This window comes from Symsagittifera roscoffensis, chromosome 4, assembly GCF_963678635.1.
Source record: "Symsagittifera roscoffensis chromosome 4, txSymRosc1.1, whole genome shotgun sequence".
Taxonomy (NCBI): domain Eukaryota; kingdom Metazoa; phylum Xenacoelomorpha; order Acoela; family Convolutidae; genus Symsagittifera; species Symsagittifera roscoffensis.
The window spans coordinates 59,106,271-59,123,435 of record NC_087065.1 but is presented as its reverse complement, the minus strand read 5'-3'; the positions used below and the strand labels follow the sequence as shown (position 1 = coordinate 59,123,435).

General features: G+C 34.5%; 1 protein-coding gene across 2 annotated transcripts; it reads left to right on the top strand.

Moving 5' to 3' along the window:
- Positions 1 to 1,003: 1,003 nt before the first annotated feature.
- Positions 1,004 to 2,942, top strand: LOC134845204 (adhesion G protein-coupled receptor L4-like). 2 transcript variants are annotated; one of them, XR_010162723.1, is made up of 4 exons: positions 1,004 to 1,500; positions 1,859 to 2,008; positions 2,306 to 2,440; positions 2,688 to 2,942. XR_010162723.1 is itself a non-coding variant. In XM_063862102.1 (3 exons), exons 1-3 carry the CDS (start codon positions 1,912 to 1,914, stop codon positions 2,903 to 2,905), a joined length of 450 nt encoding a protein of 149 aa, XP_063718172.1. In that variant the 5' UTR covers positions 1,797 to 1,911; the 3' UTR covers positions 2,906 to 2,942. The 2 variants fall into 2 exon arrangements, 1 of the variants encoding a protein (XP_063718172.1); XM_063862102.1 differs by lacking the exon at positions 1,004 to 1,500 and having other exon boundaries at positions 1,797 to 2,008.
- The last annotated feature ends 14,223 nt before the right edge of the window (positions 2,943 to 17,165 follow it).

Below are 17,165 nucleotides of genomic sequence, written 5' to 3'. Positions count from 1 at the left end.
AACCTTGTTGTTCACGACCAAGAGTCTGATCCGTTATTGATAGCCGAAGGGAAATTCCAGGTGGGGGCGCAGTTTGGTTTCGTTGGCTACAGCGGCCAGTTTTCATGCCGTTGACGAACTTGGAAGAAGATGTAACTGCTTCAAATCTTTGTTGATTCTGTAGTGTGTGATCAACTAACCTTTCACTCGTTTAAAACGATTGTTAAAAGACGAGGACATCTTTAGATGTTGACCTGTTTCAGTTTCCTTGAGACACTTCGCTCGCTGATGAATTATGCTTCAGTTTTTTAACCTGTTTTTCTTCGATAAGATGCTTCTTGCCATGTTGTTTTCCCATTCCTGAACTTTATTTCTGATCCTGATGATCAATTTCAAATTTAATTGCTAGCTGTTTTCGTGTTAATTCTTTTTGATGCTGTTATTGTTGATGATAGCCTCCTATTGTTTCAGTCTCAAAGTCATTTCATGTTGTTTCTCCAGATTCTTTTGCTTTATTTTTTGCTGAAAGCAGTTTTGCAGCGCTCACGGGGTTATTGTTTTCATAAAATTTGGTTACTGAACCGATTTTGCCAATTTTGAAAGCACTAGTTTCACTGTCAGAGACGTCTGAAGCTGCATGAGAGCTCGGAAGGGGGATTATTGGAAAATCTTCCAAAATTGGTCGACCTTTTTTAAGCAAACTTCTGCACCAAAAGCAAGTACCGGCCAAATATTTTATCAAGTTTTGAATAAACTTGAGCATATAATTGCTCTCTTTCGAGAGATTTCATTTGTGTTTTATCCTTTAAATACTTTTTTTTCTGGTGTTCAGAATTTTGTTGCCATATAAAGAGTCAAATTGTGATAAACAAAAAAGTACATGCAAGTGCTGTTTGAACAGCTGCTCAAGGTGGATTAGTGGAAAAAAGTTGAGCAATTAAAATTATGCATTAAAAATGCATTTAACCAAATAAATTGTTTTAGATTTTTTGTGTTCATTAATTATTCATAAACAAAGGCTCGAAAGAGCACTTATTTTCAAGAGTTCAAAATTAATTTTATCGAGGTCTGTTCAAAATGAATTTTTCGAGTAGTTTGTCCCAAAAGCATCCGAGTTGAATCTTGAATGCAAAATCATGAAACAGATGGTAATTCTGATAGCGTTTTTTTGTTTATTTGCCTTGGTTTTAGGCTCAAATACAGAATACTGCAGTGAAAAAAGTAATTTACAAGACTGCGCTTTTACTGTTCCAAAAGTACCAATCGCAAATTCAGTGTCCGTGATCAAATTGGGATTAACACGAGATACATGTTTGGATCACATGAATAGGTTCGGTTGGCATGTGGGAATATTTTGCCCCGAGAGCTTGTTTTGTGGGTTTGGGATTGGCAGTGTGGGGAATTTCGAGGCTTCAGGCGAGGCTGCCCCCCTGAGAGATCTGTGTCACGTGATCGTGGATCTCAAACAAAGCCAATGTGACGTCACTAGAGAGTGGATGTATGACGTTGGATTCATTCAAAGTGAGGTTTTCAACAATCTATTCATACTCGTTTTGAAAAAGTCAACAATAACTACTCCATTTTTTTTGTCAAGATTTTGAAAACTAAACAAAAAAATTATCTATTGCGAGGTAGTGTATTTGGCGAATCCTTTCCATTCTAATTTCAAATTGCATTTTTAGTACCTATTTTTGATACTATTTCACTCCATCTCTTTTAACCGACCAATGTTTACATTTCAAAATTGCCTTGAGATTCTATTTTTTGGTAGTGGAATCTCAGTGCAAGCAGACGTTTACCTAGTGACTATCGAAGACTTCATTTTTTCGCAAATATTTCACTCACACGAGCAATCAGTTTTGTTGAAACATTGAAACAGAGTCTCCATGGACTTGTCTTTCACATGGGATCGAATTGTGCAGCGATCAGTTCATGACCAAATGTGTAGACGTGGAGGGAGGGTTTGTGTGTGAAGGGTGTATTCAAGGTGCACAGCCAAAAACTCCAGAAGACGAGAGTGCATGTGTAGGTATGTGTTGAGTTACGTGTAAATGAAATGGAATTGAAGCGACCAGTTATAATTAGTCGAATTGCTAGAACGTGTCTTATAATGATTGACATATGGTTACCAAATGGTTTTTAGGCTGCAAAAAGTGTACTAATTCGAGAATAGAAAAAAAAGTTTAATAAAAAAGGTTTTTAAGATTCAATACTAGTTCTCGGATTTGTTAGTTGTGAATGTTTGTCTCAAATTGATTGCGATGAACGCGAACGTTTTTTATTCCACCAACTCGATTTTAAACACTAACTATTTATATTTCAACAGATATTGACGAGTGCTCGGAGACTCCTGGCATCTGCGGGACACCCGGAACCTGTTCAAATCATCGACTGGGATACGAGTGCGTCTGTGAGGAAGGCTATCAGTATGATCCTACAGTTTACGGGTCAGGGTGCATTGGTAAGAGAACATTTATCCAGCAAATAACCAGCAAGTGTTTTGCCACAAGCTTAACGGAAAACTTCATCAGTTACATTTCTTTATCTCGCAGTGAACACAAAACTTTTATTTATGTGTATGGCCACCAGGCAACGTCAGGTTGTCTGAATTCTGTTGAATTTCCATAAAAGAATCAATTCTGCAGTTCAACTCCTATAATTGGGCTTCCAAAAAGTAATCAATTTTGTTGTTTAATTCGGTGTTTCAGATATTGACGAGTGTGCCACAGACATCTGTGCGAGGTCCCGGTCAGTTTGCACCAACACTATCGGGAGATACTATTGCGACTGTCCTCAGGGCTGGTATTTCGACGAAGCTGTCTACAATTCAGGCTGCCAAGGTCATGTAATTGCACTCCTAATGAAAATTGCCTATCTGCAAAAAAATACCTGGGAGTATTGTTTTGCATGCGGGTTGAGAAATTAAACGATAAGCAAATTAGACGGAGGTACTTAAAAAGAATATAGACGATTTTGCAAAACTGCAATTGTGAGAAAAAAGACGAAAGTGAGAGAGATTAAAATTGTTTGCAGACAAATTGCGCGAGAAAAATATAATTGTTTGTAGACAACAGTTAAATTTCGGTAGCCAAAAATTTTACAACCCGCACTGACAAAAATGGATTTCGATCGATTTTAGTATGAAAAAAGTCTGCAGATTAGATTGAAATCGATTTAAGTTGTAAAAAAGTAAGTTAGTCAAAACAAAAAATTCAGATCGATTTGGATCGATTTTAAATCGATTTAAATCGAATTAATTTCAACGCTAAAAAAATCGATTCCAGTCGATTTTAAATCGATTTGAATGGATCTTAAATCTGACCTAAAATGAAATCGATCCAAATCGATTTTAAATCGATTTAAATCGATTTTTTTCCACTTCTTTTTTTTCTTCAAATTTTCGAATGACAGAAAAAAGAATAAATTTCATTGCATAATTTTGAGCTCAAAATCTGGTTTATTTTGACAATTTTCTTGATTTGTTACATATGTTAATGAACAAAACCTGATTTACAATGATGATTTTCTATGATTTAATTGTATAATTTTGAGCTCAAAATCTGGTTTATTTTGACAATTTTCTTGATTTGTTACATATGTTAATGAACAAAACCTGATTTACAATGATGATTTTCTATGATTTAATTGCATAATTTTGAGCTCAAAATCTGGTTTATTTTGACAATTTTCTTGATTTGTTACATATGTTAATGCACAACATCTGATTTACAATGATGATTTTCTATGATTTCATTGCATAATTTTGAGCTCAAAATCTGGTTTATTTTGACAATTTTCTTGATTTGTTACATATAATAATGAACAAAACCTGATTTACAATGATGATTTTCTATGATTTAATTGCATAATTTTGAGCTCAAAATCTGGTTTATTTTGACAATTTTCTTGATTTGTTACATATGTTAATGCACAACATCTGATTTACAATGATGATTTTCTATGATTTCATTGCATAATTTTGAGCTCAAAATCTGGTTTATTTTGACAATTTTTTTGATTTGTTACATATGTTAATGCACAACATCTGATTTACAATGATGATTTTCTATGATTTCATTGCATAATTTTGAAATATCTGGTACGTGTGTTTTTATTTAAAAAATCAAGAATTTTAATTAGTTTTCTAAGTTGCATGTTTTTTTGCCTTGTTAGCAAAAAAAAATCGATTTTAGTGTGTCGTGAAATCCATCGAAATCGATTTGAATCGATTTTTTAGACACTTAAATCGATTTAGAATTTTCAAAAAGATCGATTTAAAATGGATTTAAGTGAGATTCTGATGGATTTAAGTGAGATTCCGATGGATTTTAGTGAGTCGGAAAATCCATCGAAATCGATTTAAATCGATTTTTTAGACACTTAAATCGATTTAAAATTTTCAAAAAAATCGATTTAAATCGATTTAAAATCCATTTGAGTTCGTAAAATGGTCATGGTTAATCGATTTAAATCGATTTAAAATCGATTTAAAATCGATTTAAATCGACCGGAAACCATTTCTGTCAGTGCGGGAAGTCAATCATGCATAATTTATTCGATTCAAAATTCTCTTATAATATTCGGATTTGACATTTTTTAAATCATTTAAACTAATTGTTTTGATAGGTATTGACATTTTATCTTTTTTTTGTATTTGTGAAATTTACTCTCAAGAAAAAATTTTGTTGTCTTTTCCTTTTCATAGCTTTTTCGTCTAAAATACCAGATCTGTAAAAAACAAAATCCGTATCATTTCGTTTTTGTTGCATCCGTCTAATTTGCTTATCGTCTAATTTCCTAGGCCCCGTTTAGCACAAAGCCTATCTGCAAAAAGCCTACTGCCAATCTGAAAAAAGCAATATCTGGGAGAATTATTTTGAATCAAGCTTATTTATCCTTAAATTTATCGAGGCAGCAATATTTCCATTGTATTTTTCAATAGGAAGCGAAATCAATTTTCAATATCAATACGACCGCACATTTTTGATCCGATATCGCTCAAAGGGTGGAAAAGAACTATGACTTAGAATTCGTTTGTTAAATTTTACTCCCCGGTTTGACAAAAAATGCTTATCATACAATTTTCATATATGAAAAAAATGCCTATCATACTCTCTCATACAGTTTCATAGAGCAAAATTAAGTGTATGAAAATAACAAAATAAGTCTTTTTTTTCATAAACGAAACTGTATGATAAGCATTTTTTCCATACTATGAAATTGTATGATAAGCATTTTTTTCATAAATGAAAATACAAAAATTTTTTGTTTCGAAATTTCGTGTTTCAACCGAAACACTAACCAAAATTTTTTGTATAAAACAACCCAGAGTGTAACTGGCAATTACCACGCAGATAAACTGCATTTGGTGATTTTAACCTTAAAAGTTTATTTTAAAATTTTCACATGGGATTATATACCAAACAAGTAATTTTTTGAAAATGGCTAGATAGTTTTTAGTTTGAAAATTTTGATTGTTGAGAAAAAAAGACCTGTTTTTCTACAAAGTTATTTTTATTTTAGCAATTGAAACAAAAGATAATAATCGTGTTTACAAAAAAATTACTTGCTTGTGATTTTTGGATTTTTTGGGTGAAAACTCATCCTGGACTACGTTATAAACTCAAAAAAGTCAAATTTTGCATGCAAAATTTTTTTCGTAAAATTCATATTTAAGCACAAAAGCAAGTTTGCAGCCACAAATGGGATTAAAAAATGTTACTGCAAGTTTTTGTATTTGTTTATGAAAAAAATGCATATCATACAATTTTCATATATCAAAATTGTATGACAAGCATTTTTTTATAAAAAACTTTAAATCATTTTTTTAATGATCAGAAAGCTTCAAAAGAGGCAACTAGACCAAAAATGTTCATTAAAAATTTTTAAAACACTTTTTAAATTTTGTATGAATTTTCTATAAGCATTTTTCCCATAGACTTCATATATGAAACTGTATGATAAGCATTTTTCTTCTATGGACGTCAACCCGGGTCTCCAGTCAATTTTGACTACCTTAAAGAAAGCTCGTAGCACCGTTTCATCATGAAACTTGCTGAGAGACTAACCTCCCAACTTTCTAATAAAACCTTAACTCTCGTTCATACTTTTTCACCTATTTCAATCGCCTTTTTTAGTAAAAAATAGTATCAGGAAACGTATACAACAAAAATTTCAAAAAAAAATATTTATTTGTTTCAATTTTCCACAAAATATATATTTTGCATTAATTTATTAGATCAATTCAGTCGGATGAACCCAGGGTTTCGCCTCGATGAGCCTAAGGGCTCGTGCGCGATCCTTGTCAGTTAAATACTATATACGTATATTTTCTCACTAAAAAATTCAAATGAAAAAAACCTGTGCTACTTGCAGATCAACTGGCCAACCTTTCTTACTTTTAAAGCCAAGTTAACCATATTCAATCAATTTTCAATTCGTTTAAGGCCACATCTGTATGAATAAAATGAAAAAAAAAAGATGATAAATGACCAGCACTAAAAGTTGTAACAACTTAAAAATATGGCAGCAAATTATCAATCACCAACTCTCTAGGGTAACAAAGCGCTATGGCGTAGGGTGGCTTTCTATTCTCCTAATTTGGACTACCCCAAAGAAGGCTGGTACGTAGTCAAATAAGGTATCATATTAAAGCTCCTTCAGCGTAGTTCAGATTTCAAAAAATTTCCAAAATTATAAATTATCAGTCTCGAGAAAAACTTGTCCCAAAATTTCTTTTTTTCAGACTAAATTTCAGCAGGTGAGGCGGCATTGCAGATGTGTCAAAAATATTACTCACTCCAAATTTTTATCACAAAGCTAGTTGTTATTAAATTTGATGGTTAGTTTGAATCTATTTTTGTTGCCCAAATTTGGTCAGAGCTTTATGCTGTGCTAATTGCACAATAGCCGGTTAATCTTGTTTTTTTAAGCCGCCATGTTTTAGACGTTGATGAATGCACGATCTCTCCAGGAATCTGCGGGGAACAGGGGGAGTGTTCTAACCGAAAGGGATGGTATAATTGCAAATGTGATGACGGCTACCTCTACCAAAAAAACGATTACGGCTCCGCGTGCAGAGGTATTATAGTTAATCCGAAATTGTTAGAAATATCGGCAACCTTGTGAAACCTAAGCGGTCAACCTAAGCGGTCAAAAAACGTTCACTTTAATTAGAATTTTGGAACGGTTTTTATGTGCTCAAATGAGTTAAAAATTAACATGTTAAAAATGCGCAGTTTTAGTTAACAATTTGGTATCAACTGTAGGAAGAGTTTATAGTTAATGCCAATTTATTGGCAATATCATTTGTTGGTCAACGAACCAGAATGAAGTTAATTAACCTAAGACTGTGCAGTTTTAAAAATAAATAACATCTTATCTTTGGTTTCCACGCTTGAAAGGCGTGTTCAAAAACCCTATTTTTAGCGCTTGACCAATTAGATTGCTCATGGTTACCGATGTCAACAATTTGGCGTAAAATAGATTTCTCAAATAATTCATTGCGAGGCCCAGCTGAGCATTTTGTGAACTGTTGGTGGATTCCAAAACAGGCAAAAACTCAATTGTTGCGGAATCCGCAATTTTGCAATTTTTTTTTGATTTTCTTTGTTGTTTTGGAATCCGCAGACAAATAGCAAACACTTGGTAGAGCTCAAAATTGCTCCAAAAACAGGCAACTTGGCGGTATTCGCAACAAAATTTGCGGAATCCGAAACAGTTTAAGCAATCTATAATTAAACAAAACTGCTCGTATCAGGGCGAAGCCTTGAATTTCCGACTGCCTTTTAAGGCTTATGGAGCAGTAATAACATTTAAAAAATTTCAATGAAATAAAACAAAATGAAAAAAAAAATTTCTAAAATTTGAAATTTTTTATGAAAATCATCCCCCCACACGCCATATAAAAAACAAAACGATACATTTCGCTCCTAGTAACAAACCAATTATGGCAAATAAGCTTCTTTTAACCAATTTGGAACGATTTCCAAGACGGATTAACTCTCCGCTTACGCGTTATTAGCGCGAAATATATCGCGCGTTAATTGTCCCGAATTGGCCAAATCTTTAAACCCCCGTAACTCTACGAAAAATGATCACAGGTGAAATAACTTTTCAAATTTGAGCTCAGGACAACAATACCTTTCGAATGATATAAAAAGATGCCGTTAAAAATGGCTAGTTAAAAAGTCGAAATTTGTCTGAAGAAAAAAAAACCACCCCGAGCACAAATATTCCGTTACTTTCGTATCGAAAGTCGGAACAACAAGACTGCTCGTATCAGGGCGAAGCCCTGAATGTTTCGACTGCCTTTTAAGGTTTATGGAGCAGTAATAACATTTAAAAATTCAATGAAACAAAACAAAAATAAAAAAAAAAATTTTTCTGTTTTTTAAATTTGAAATTTTTTATGAAAATCATCCTCCCACACGCCATACAAAGTACAAAAGGATAGATTTCGCTCCTTGTAACAAACCAATTATGGCACATAAGCTTCTTTTAACCAATTTGGAACGGTTTCTAAGACGGATTAAATCTCCGCTTACGCGTTAATAACGCGAAATATAGCGCGCGTTAATTGTCCCAAATTGGCCAAAATGGCAATCTTTAAACCCCCGTAACTTTACGAAAAATGATCACAGGTGAAATATTTTTTCAAATTTGAGCTCAGGACAACAATACTTTTCGAATGATGAAAAAAAATTCCGTCAGAAATGGCTAGTTAAAGAGTCGAAATTTGTCTGAAGAAAAAAAACCCACCCCGAGCACAAATATTCCGTTACTTTCGTATCGAAAGTCGGAACAATAAAAAATATATGTGTTTAGTGAACTTAAGTTGTCGTGGAATCCGCAAACCTAAGTGAAAACCGCAAATTGCGAGCGGAATCCGCGAACTGTTAGCGGATTCCCAAATTGTAAGCCGAATCCGCATAAATTTGCTGTGCCCACTTACATTTGTGGAATCCGGAACAATTATCAATTGTTGAAAATATCATTTTTCTGTCAACGAACCTGAATTAACTTAATTAACCTAAAAGCTGTTTACAATGGCGTGCGCAGAGCAGAAATTTTTTTAGGGAGGGGCGGTTTTTCGAAAAATTTTGAAAATTTTGTCGACTTCTTTTTAGGTCGAACAATTTCATTTTCCGAGCTCTCCGAAAATACTATACGGACACATAAAAACAGGTCAAAAGAGCGTTCTTATGCACTTTTTGGAAAAGTTTTTTTTTTCGGCGCGCGCTCTCCCTCAAAATTATTCATTTTGACGCCGCCACAGGCGCCTTAAGAAAAATTTTGAGGTTGGTTAGCAAAAGATGAATGTCATAAAACTGAACCAAAAGTTAGAATCATTGGAAAATTTTGGCAACCAGAATTCAGAATTGAGGGTGGGGTAGGGGGGGGGGGGATGGCAGTCGTCTTCCCTGTCCCCTTGACCCGCTACTGGGTGTACAGGTTAAAACAACCAGAGCTCGGTCATGAAAAGTTTGAATGAAACAAGCAGTAAGATCAGTTTTGGACAGTTTAGAGGGCGTTGCTCGACGTTTCCTCTAATCACATGAGAATTGGCGGCACTCTATCTTCAATAGTTGAAGTTATAAATTTTGAAGATATTGAATTTATTAAACTTCTTTATAAAGAAAGGAGTCTACTGTTATTCTGCATTCATTTTTGGCGTTTTTAAAGAAACAAATTTTGTTTCATCTTTTTATTTATTGGCTCCTAATGTGGTAAAAATCATTGCATTTTGAATGTAATATAGTGTTCTAATGTATAATAATATTCTAAACTATATTTTAGTGTTTATTTGAAAATTATAATAAAATCATGATTTTTATTTATAGATTGAAATTTCATGAAAGCTTGATATTTTAATGACGTTTCAATTGGTCTAAACTTCTCACATTTTTCAATTTGTAAATTTTGCTGCATATCAAGACTTATATTTCGGCCTTTCCAGTATTACAATGAGCAAAACTCATTCTTCATTTGCTTAATAAGGCATTCGGAAAAATTCTTCATAAGAGCGTCTTCATTGCCTATAGTTTTTTGTACGCTTTTTTGCCCAGTTGATATTCGTACAAGGAAACTACAGATTGTTTTAGAGTGGTTCGAGTTTTGGGACCAAATCTTCGAGTATAGCGATCAGACAGATTACAACATATCCTCGTTTCTCGCTCTGACTCTCAGCAAACCTGTCCACCGCGAAGATTTTTTCGATAAATTGATGTCGACCAATCAAATTGCTGTTGTAATTTCTGACAAATCAAATGTAACCAAATCTGTCCTTGTGTTCCGTGGAAATAGAGATCCTTTCACGTGGTATAGCTTACCTAATTTGATCAGCTCATCATTTTGGGAAATAACACCAGAAGATTCAAGTATAAGCATGTCTTTCGATTCTACAGGTCTTAGAATTGTGAAAAAAATGAATAACGAGCAGGAACAAATTTATGCGTGGGTCATGTGTGGTCAGTTTAGTGAAGTTTGTCGCAACAAATTTGCGGACACTGTTAATGGTGAATCGATCGCTAATTTACAAACCATTGGTAAATTGAAGATATACGTAACAACTGATTCCAGAATGGACATTGAATGGAACCTGCAGTTTGCTTTCTCCGCGGAGTCTAAAATTAATTTCGAAGAGTTTTATTTTGGCACAACAAAAGACCTTTTTAATCAAAAATCGATGTTCCGCGTCCTCAATTTTGAGAACGAGCTACAAAACGCAGCCAAAATTCTCGTTAGAGTTCATTTGGGTCCATTTTGGACAAAAGATTTGCAGTTTGATGTCAGAGAAGACTTCACGACATTCAAGTCGTGGTTTTCCGAGAATCACTTAATCGATGGAAATTCTTTCCTGAAAATAGACAGAGACATGGATTTCAGTTTTTCAGATGGTGTAGATTCGTTTTTTATTCTAGAGCATACTTCAAACTCGCCTACCGACAATTGCAAAAATCGTTTGTGGGGACTTCGAATTGTTTGTAAATACAGTTCAACCTTAGATTCGTGTAGTGTTTTCGATTCGACTTCAGTTGAAAAAGAATGTCAAATTCTTTTCTCTAAAACTTGGACATCATGGGAAAATGACAATTACTTAAAAGCTCTTGCTGTCGAAATATATTCAAAGCCAATGATAAAAATATTCAGTTTCGATTACAGCAGCGCATATGGAATCCATGTTTTTGACTTCTACCAAGAGCGAACTATTTACACTGGGAATCAGCCAGTATTCCGACATCATGACATCGATAAGAGCTTCGAAAAGTGCAGCTTTGCTATAATGCGACTGTATTACGAAAAAGAAATAGGCCAAGAGTACATTTTTCGGTGTGCAGAAAACTCTAAAAACTGGTTTACCGATTCAAACTTAGTCGTTATTTCAAACATAGATAACTCAGATGAAAAAATTTTGCAGGTTTCAATCGAAGACTACAGTTGGTGGCATCGTTATAATAGAGATTTTTTTTTTTCGTTATGGGAGAAACATTTGTACGAAGATGAAGATTGGAGTCTATACGATAACTCCGTCGGAGCAGAAGCAGGATGTACCAGAAACAATGTTGACCACCCATGTGTACATTACTACTCTGCAAAATTTAAAGAAGAATTTAGACGTTCGCGTGCTTCAAAAATGGAAATTATAACATATAACTCGCCGTTCAGCTACATAGGAAAAAACTGGCAACTAGTTTTCAGTGTCGATGCATACTCCGGAATCCACCTCTATAACTACTTCAAAGAGGGATCCACACTTCCTGCAGTGCCTGGACTGTCAGAGGTACGCCACGCGGGAATCTTCAGGCACCCACTCCTCCAGAGCAGACTCTCTGACGCTGCTTACATCCGCTTTACTGTCTATGACGTCACAAAATCACAGCCAGTTCATTATTTGACATTCGAGCCGAGGTCGGGAGACGGGATGGAAAACTGGTTTACTTGGGATAGGGTTGTCGAATCTTCACTTTGGGAATTCGAGACTGGTGCTGATGATTTGACATTCATGATCAGGATTCCAGCAGACGGTCATCACTTGAGGAACCACCGGTTTTTCAATATTCAATACAACTGGGCCGGTTGCGCTGAAGACACTGGTTGGTTTCTGGCGACTATCAAGTACTCTGAAATGGATCCGACTTGTGCTGGCCAGTACGAATGGGAAAAATGGTGGGCTAGCAATGTCTCTTTGCACAACCAACCCCCTGCATTTTACTTTGCAACGACAGCTGCTCGCATGCTTAACAAACAAATGTCCATTGGAGGGAAGATAACTCTTGAAGTTATTGTATGAAAACAAGTACCTCATGACTTTAACAAAAAGGCTCTTTCTCAGCATTGCCCCTAAATCTCTATTCCACTGATACTCTCTAAAAACTACCATGCCTTCAATTAGCATCTGATGCAGACGGGAAGAGCCAGAGAGTCGTGCGTAGGAGTTTATTGACAGGGGGCGTTTTTTTTGAAAAATTTTACCGACCTTTTTCTAGGTCAGTCATTTCGAAGTTTCGCGCTCTGCAATAACTCGAGAATTACTACATATTGTAGCAAAAAAATTCTGCTTCGCAGGCAGTTTTTCTTACAATAAGAGACATTACAGACATTACGCTTTAATTCGCTTTTTTAAAAGCTTTGACACAAAAGTTGCGTTTTTTAGACCCCACTCCTCAAATAAAATATATTGGTGCGAAAGGCGCCTTTCAAAATTTTTTAAGGGTTCGTCACCGAGAAACAGTTGTCGAAAAATCATTTTGGAAAAATTTGGCAATGCTATTCGATTGGAAGGGGGGTAGGTAACCTTTCGAGAAATGTGGCTACCACGATAAAGAATCGAAAGAATGCACAACTCCACCGGTACCCTAATATATATTGGGTGTATTTAATTCGCTGGAGATCATAATCAAAAAAAGCTAAAGTAAATTGCGCTTGTTTGTGTTGTTTGATGTAATCTTTTTGCCCTCATATTTATATAAACTATCAATTCTAAGCGAAATACAATCTTAAAGCGGATATTCACCGTATCACTGTCACTTTCATTTTTGTTCCAAATTTTTGGGTGTAATTTTTTATTCAGACCAATTTACTAAGAAAATACTGACAGCTTGCTGATCGATCCTGGAATCTACTGCTTGGCAGGAGGGTGTGCTTGCCTAGATGTGGTCACAATCTACTCGTTTAATTTCAAATAGTTTCAATACAAAAGTTTTTATGCGAGACGAATTTTTCAACATTCATAGCCGTTTCAAATTGAATTGAGAATTGAGGCTATCTACATTGGTCATACTAATTCCGTAAATGACTTCAATATATCACTTACTATATGATATTGGCAGTCCATATTCCATAGTTTTTCCTAGTTTTTTCGCCAAAAAATGCCCGAGAACAAAAATGGGGCACTCGGAACATTCAGAGCTTTGATGCGAAGAGAATGTCAAGGCGATTCGGGAAAACAAAGCGTAGATTATAAACAACATTTGCTTTATAACCGAATGACTTTTCTTTCTGTTATATGTCCTTAGAACTTTTGACTTAACAGCCAAAATCAAATTTTCACAATATTGATCTGAAAAACTCGTCACGTTGAGTCTAAATGTATAACATTAGCCATATCAAGAAAACTGCATAATTCAAGAAAAAGGTTCAGAAAATCCAATTGACGTTTCAAGCAGATCAAAATTGCTGAAATGAAATTAAGAAAAAGTTGTCTGTATGTTTGTATTTTTTCACTTTTTTAAAATTAAAAAGATGTTTTTATTTGAATTTTGGAGAAATAATATTTGCTTTTGGGCGCGTCAGCAGAATTGAGAATTAAGCAGTTCAGTAATTAAGAGCATGTCTGCAGAATTTGTGAGAAAAGTTCTTTAAGGGAAAAATAGTTTAGTTCCCGATTGCATGTTTTTTGCTTTCGCAAGTAAAATACCCGAAAGTTTAAACTCAAACTCTAAGGACTTAATACTTACTGTCCAACAGTTCATTTTGAACTGGAAAATTATCGAAAAACATTGGTGGCCATTTATGCGCCGGTCTAGGAAGCTGGTGCTGTAGAATTTTCACTGTCAGCTTTAGAAATCTTGGGGTAATTTTGCGTAGGTGCCTACAATCGTTTTAGTCTTTGAAAATTTCAATTTGATTGAAAAAAAATTGAAGATTAATTTTTTTCAAAAGTATTCAACTACGCTTGTTTCAAGCGTCAAATTCAGGCATTCAAGGCAAAACAAAAGTCCATAAAATGAAGTTAAGACTGCGAATCACAAGATCTTACTTAAGGATGACAGTTGGAGAATTAGTAGGAACATTTGGATCATTAATTTGTGCTCCAGAGCATCATTTTGTAAACAGTAGACTTCAGGAGCTTTAAGCTGTATTGAAGATTTCATCATTTGAATTAAAGGCATTATATTGCAAAGCTTTTAACCTATTAACATCAAATATTTTAACCAATCTCAAACAGAGCCAAAACTTTAAAATTGTGTAATTCCCAAAAACCAATTTGTAATCCCTCGTGCCTGCCGAATTTAAACTTTTTCTCTGTCATTTTTTGTAGAAGGAAAATTGTTTCGCAGTAGATCAAGGGAATCTATTGCGCAAACTTTCAGCGGCTATTTGTCTTCCCTAAAAAATGTATCTTGTTATTTAAACAAATCATTATATTTTTAGTAACCAGACCAAAACACAAAAATGACGAAGATTTCTTTTTCACTTCAGGCTTCACCCTTCTACGGATTTTGAGTTTGCCAAATTTATTTTTCTCAATACTAGTGTTAAAATTATTTTAATTTCTCATGGCAATTAATGTACGCACACAACTCGAGACTATAACTCGGTAATCCATTAGCTTGTGGCCGGAGTCAAGATGACGCTTTTACTAAGCGTTCATTGCTGGTTGAATGCTTAGTAAATTTATCCTAAATTATAAGTCTCACCTTAGATCGTCAAATTGTCTTGACAAAAAGTAGAGTAGAAACAATAGTTAGAAAAGGTATGAATTAATTAGTTGGTTAGATACAGAGCACTGGGTTATTAGATTATATAAATGAATCGAACAGCTTAAAGAAATATACCTATGAGGGGAGGTTGAGCTAATCTTATTTTGTTCATCAATATTTTATCTTCTTACTAAGGTCGGTGGCTGATTAGTATGTATGGTTGCCCTTGATGTTTGTCCAAGTCAGCACTTCTGGTTGGGTCGTCTGAATCGTCTTGCCGTAGTCCTTTGGGTACTTGTAGTCCAGACTTCCTCGGGGGTGCGTATCTCGAGTATCTCGATTTATAAATTTTCAAATCAAACTTAAACTGAGAATTTATTCTTTTTTTTATAAATGAAAAGGGCTAGATTAATTTTAGTGTTAGGGCAGAAAAGAAAAATTATTTATTTTTAAAAGATTTGACTGAAGAGAAATGACTTGCTGCTGACTGAGCAAAATGAAACACTGAAGATTTCAGGCCAGTCCTTTTGCTCATAAGCATAAACCGGCGGCTGATTCAATCTTTAATTATTCAGGTTTCACCTGCTCCTTTGTTCTCCCTTTTTAATAAGGGAATTTTCAACTAGTTTTTATTTGATTTTTTCAAATCAAATATCTTCAACTTATTAGTCCCCTTTGATAAAAACCGCAGCCTTCAGTTTGTCTTATTAAAAATTCATATTACTCTCTCTGATGCATCATATTGCAGGTGCACCTCTGCTTAATCAAAGCAAGGAGAATTTCAGTGCAGCCGGCAAGACTGCTAAATATTTATCCAGTTTGTTTCAAGTTAAGTTAAAAGGGACGTATTAATAATCGCCGCCCTTTTAAAATATTGAGCATGAAAAAATGAGAAAAATTGGACAAGTATTTAAAAAGTAATGGATTTTCAAAACAAGATTTTATAGTCCTAATAAGAGTAAATCAGTCAATATCTGATTTAGTGAAAAGAGGCTTTAATTTAAATGGCACGCTCCAATTTAGAATTGGGTCGTTAAATAAACAATTAAGACAATGGTCTTTTGTGTGTGTAGTATTTCGCAATACTACACGCTCAAGAACCTCTCAAAATGTTGACAGTCTAAGAGGAAAAAGTTGACCAGTTTAATTTTTCTCGAAAAAACGCTCGAACCGCTTATTCAGAAACACAATTTTGAGGGAATTTTTCAGCTTAAAATGAGAAAAACTCGCAATTTGGATGCTAATTATCTTCAAACTGCCCTTTTGCTCAGTTTCATGACACAGTCTTCTGGCTGACCTACCCGGCCAAAAACTTGCTTATCGTGAATTGGGCACCAATGCACGCAAAAACTGAAGCAGAAGCAAGCGTCAAAATGATACCATTTTTGCATTTCTGTTGAACAAAACCAAAATAGTTGAGCTAGAAAGTCAACTTAACCCCATTCATTGCAAGAAAAAAAATCTAATTTTTCTAACGATAATTATACCTCCCAATTTTTGACACGCAGGCGAAGCCAAGCTTTGCAACACTTACAATATAACACAAACTCAGCACTCCAAAATATTGATTAAAAATGTGAGACGCAGGTCGCAATTTTATTCACATAGGTCGCAAAATTGTGAGGCGAAGTATTTGCGTTAATAAGCACTCATCAAGGCGGCTCGTATATAAGGGCAAAACTCCATAAAAACAGGATCATGTTCTCACCTAGTTAGGAAAAAAATATATTGGAAAATTATCTAGTTCCCGATTACAAATACTCTTGCTTAGCAAGTTAATCTTATACTTAATTCTAAACAACTTTTGGGGAAAGATGGGAGTCTTTTTGTTCGTTCAACACAAACATTGGGCCAGAAATCTTGATGGTTTATTTGGTATTTCATCATTTTTATTTGTAAATATGTTTCTTCTCATTCGAATAATGTTGCAATTCACTAAAGGTCAGCGCAAGAAACGAATCTTGATATTTGAAGATGAATAATTTATTGAACCTTGATTTAATTAAAACAGCGGGTTAACAAATTGGAGATGCTTGAAAAGAATTTGCAAATCATCTGGGAAGTATTTACACAAGATGATTCATTTGTGGAAAAAAATGAGATGATTTACTTTCAGTGTTGCCTCTCAAACAAGAAGTTGAAAAGTAATTTTTCTACACGTGGCTTAACTTTTTGCATTTTTTGCAATTCAAACTTTGAAGAAATTCGGTTCAAACAAGCTTAAAAAGCATGACCGTAAAACATGCATAGCAATTAAAAATC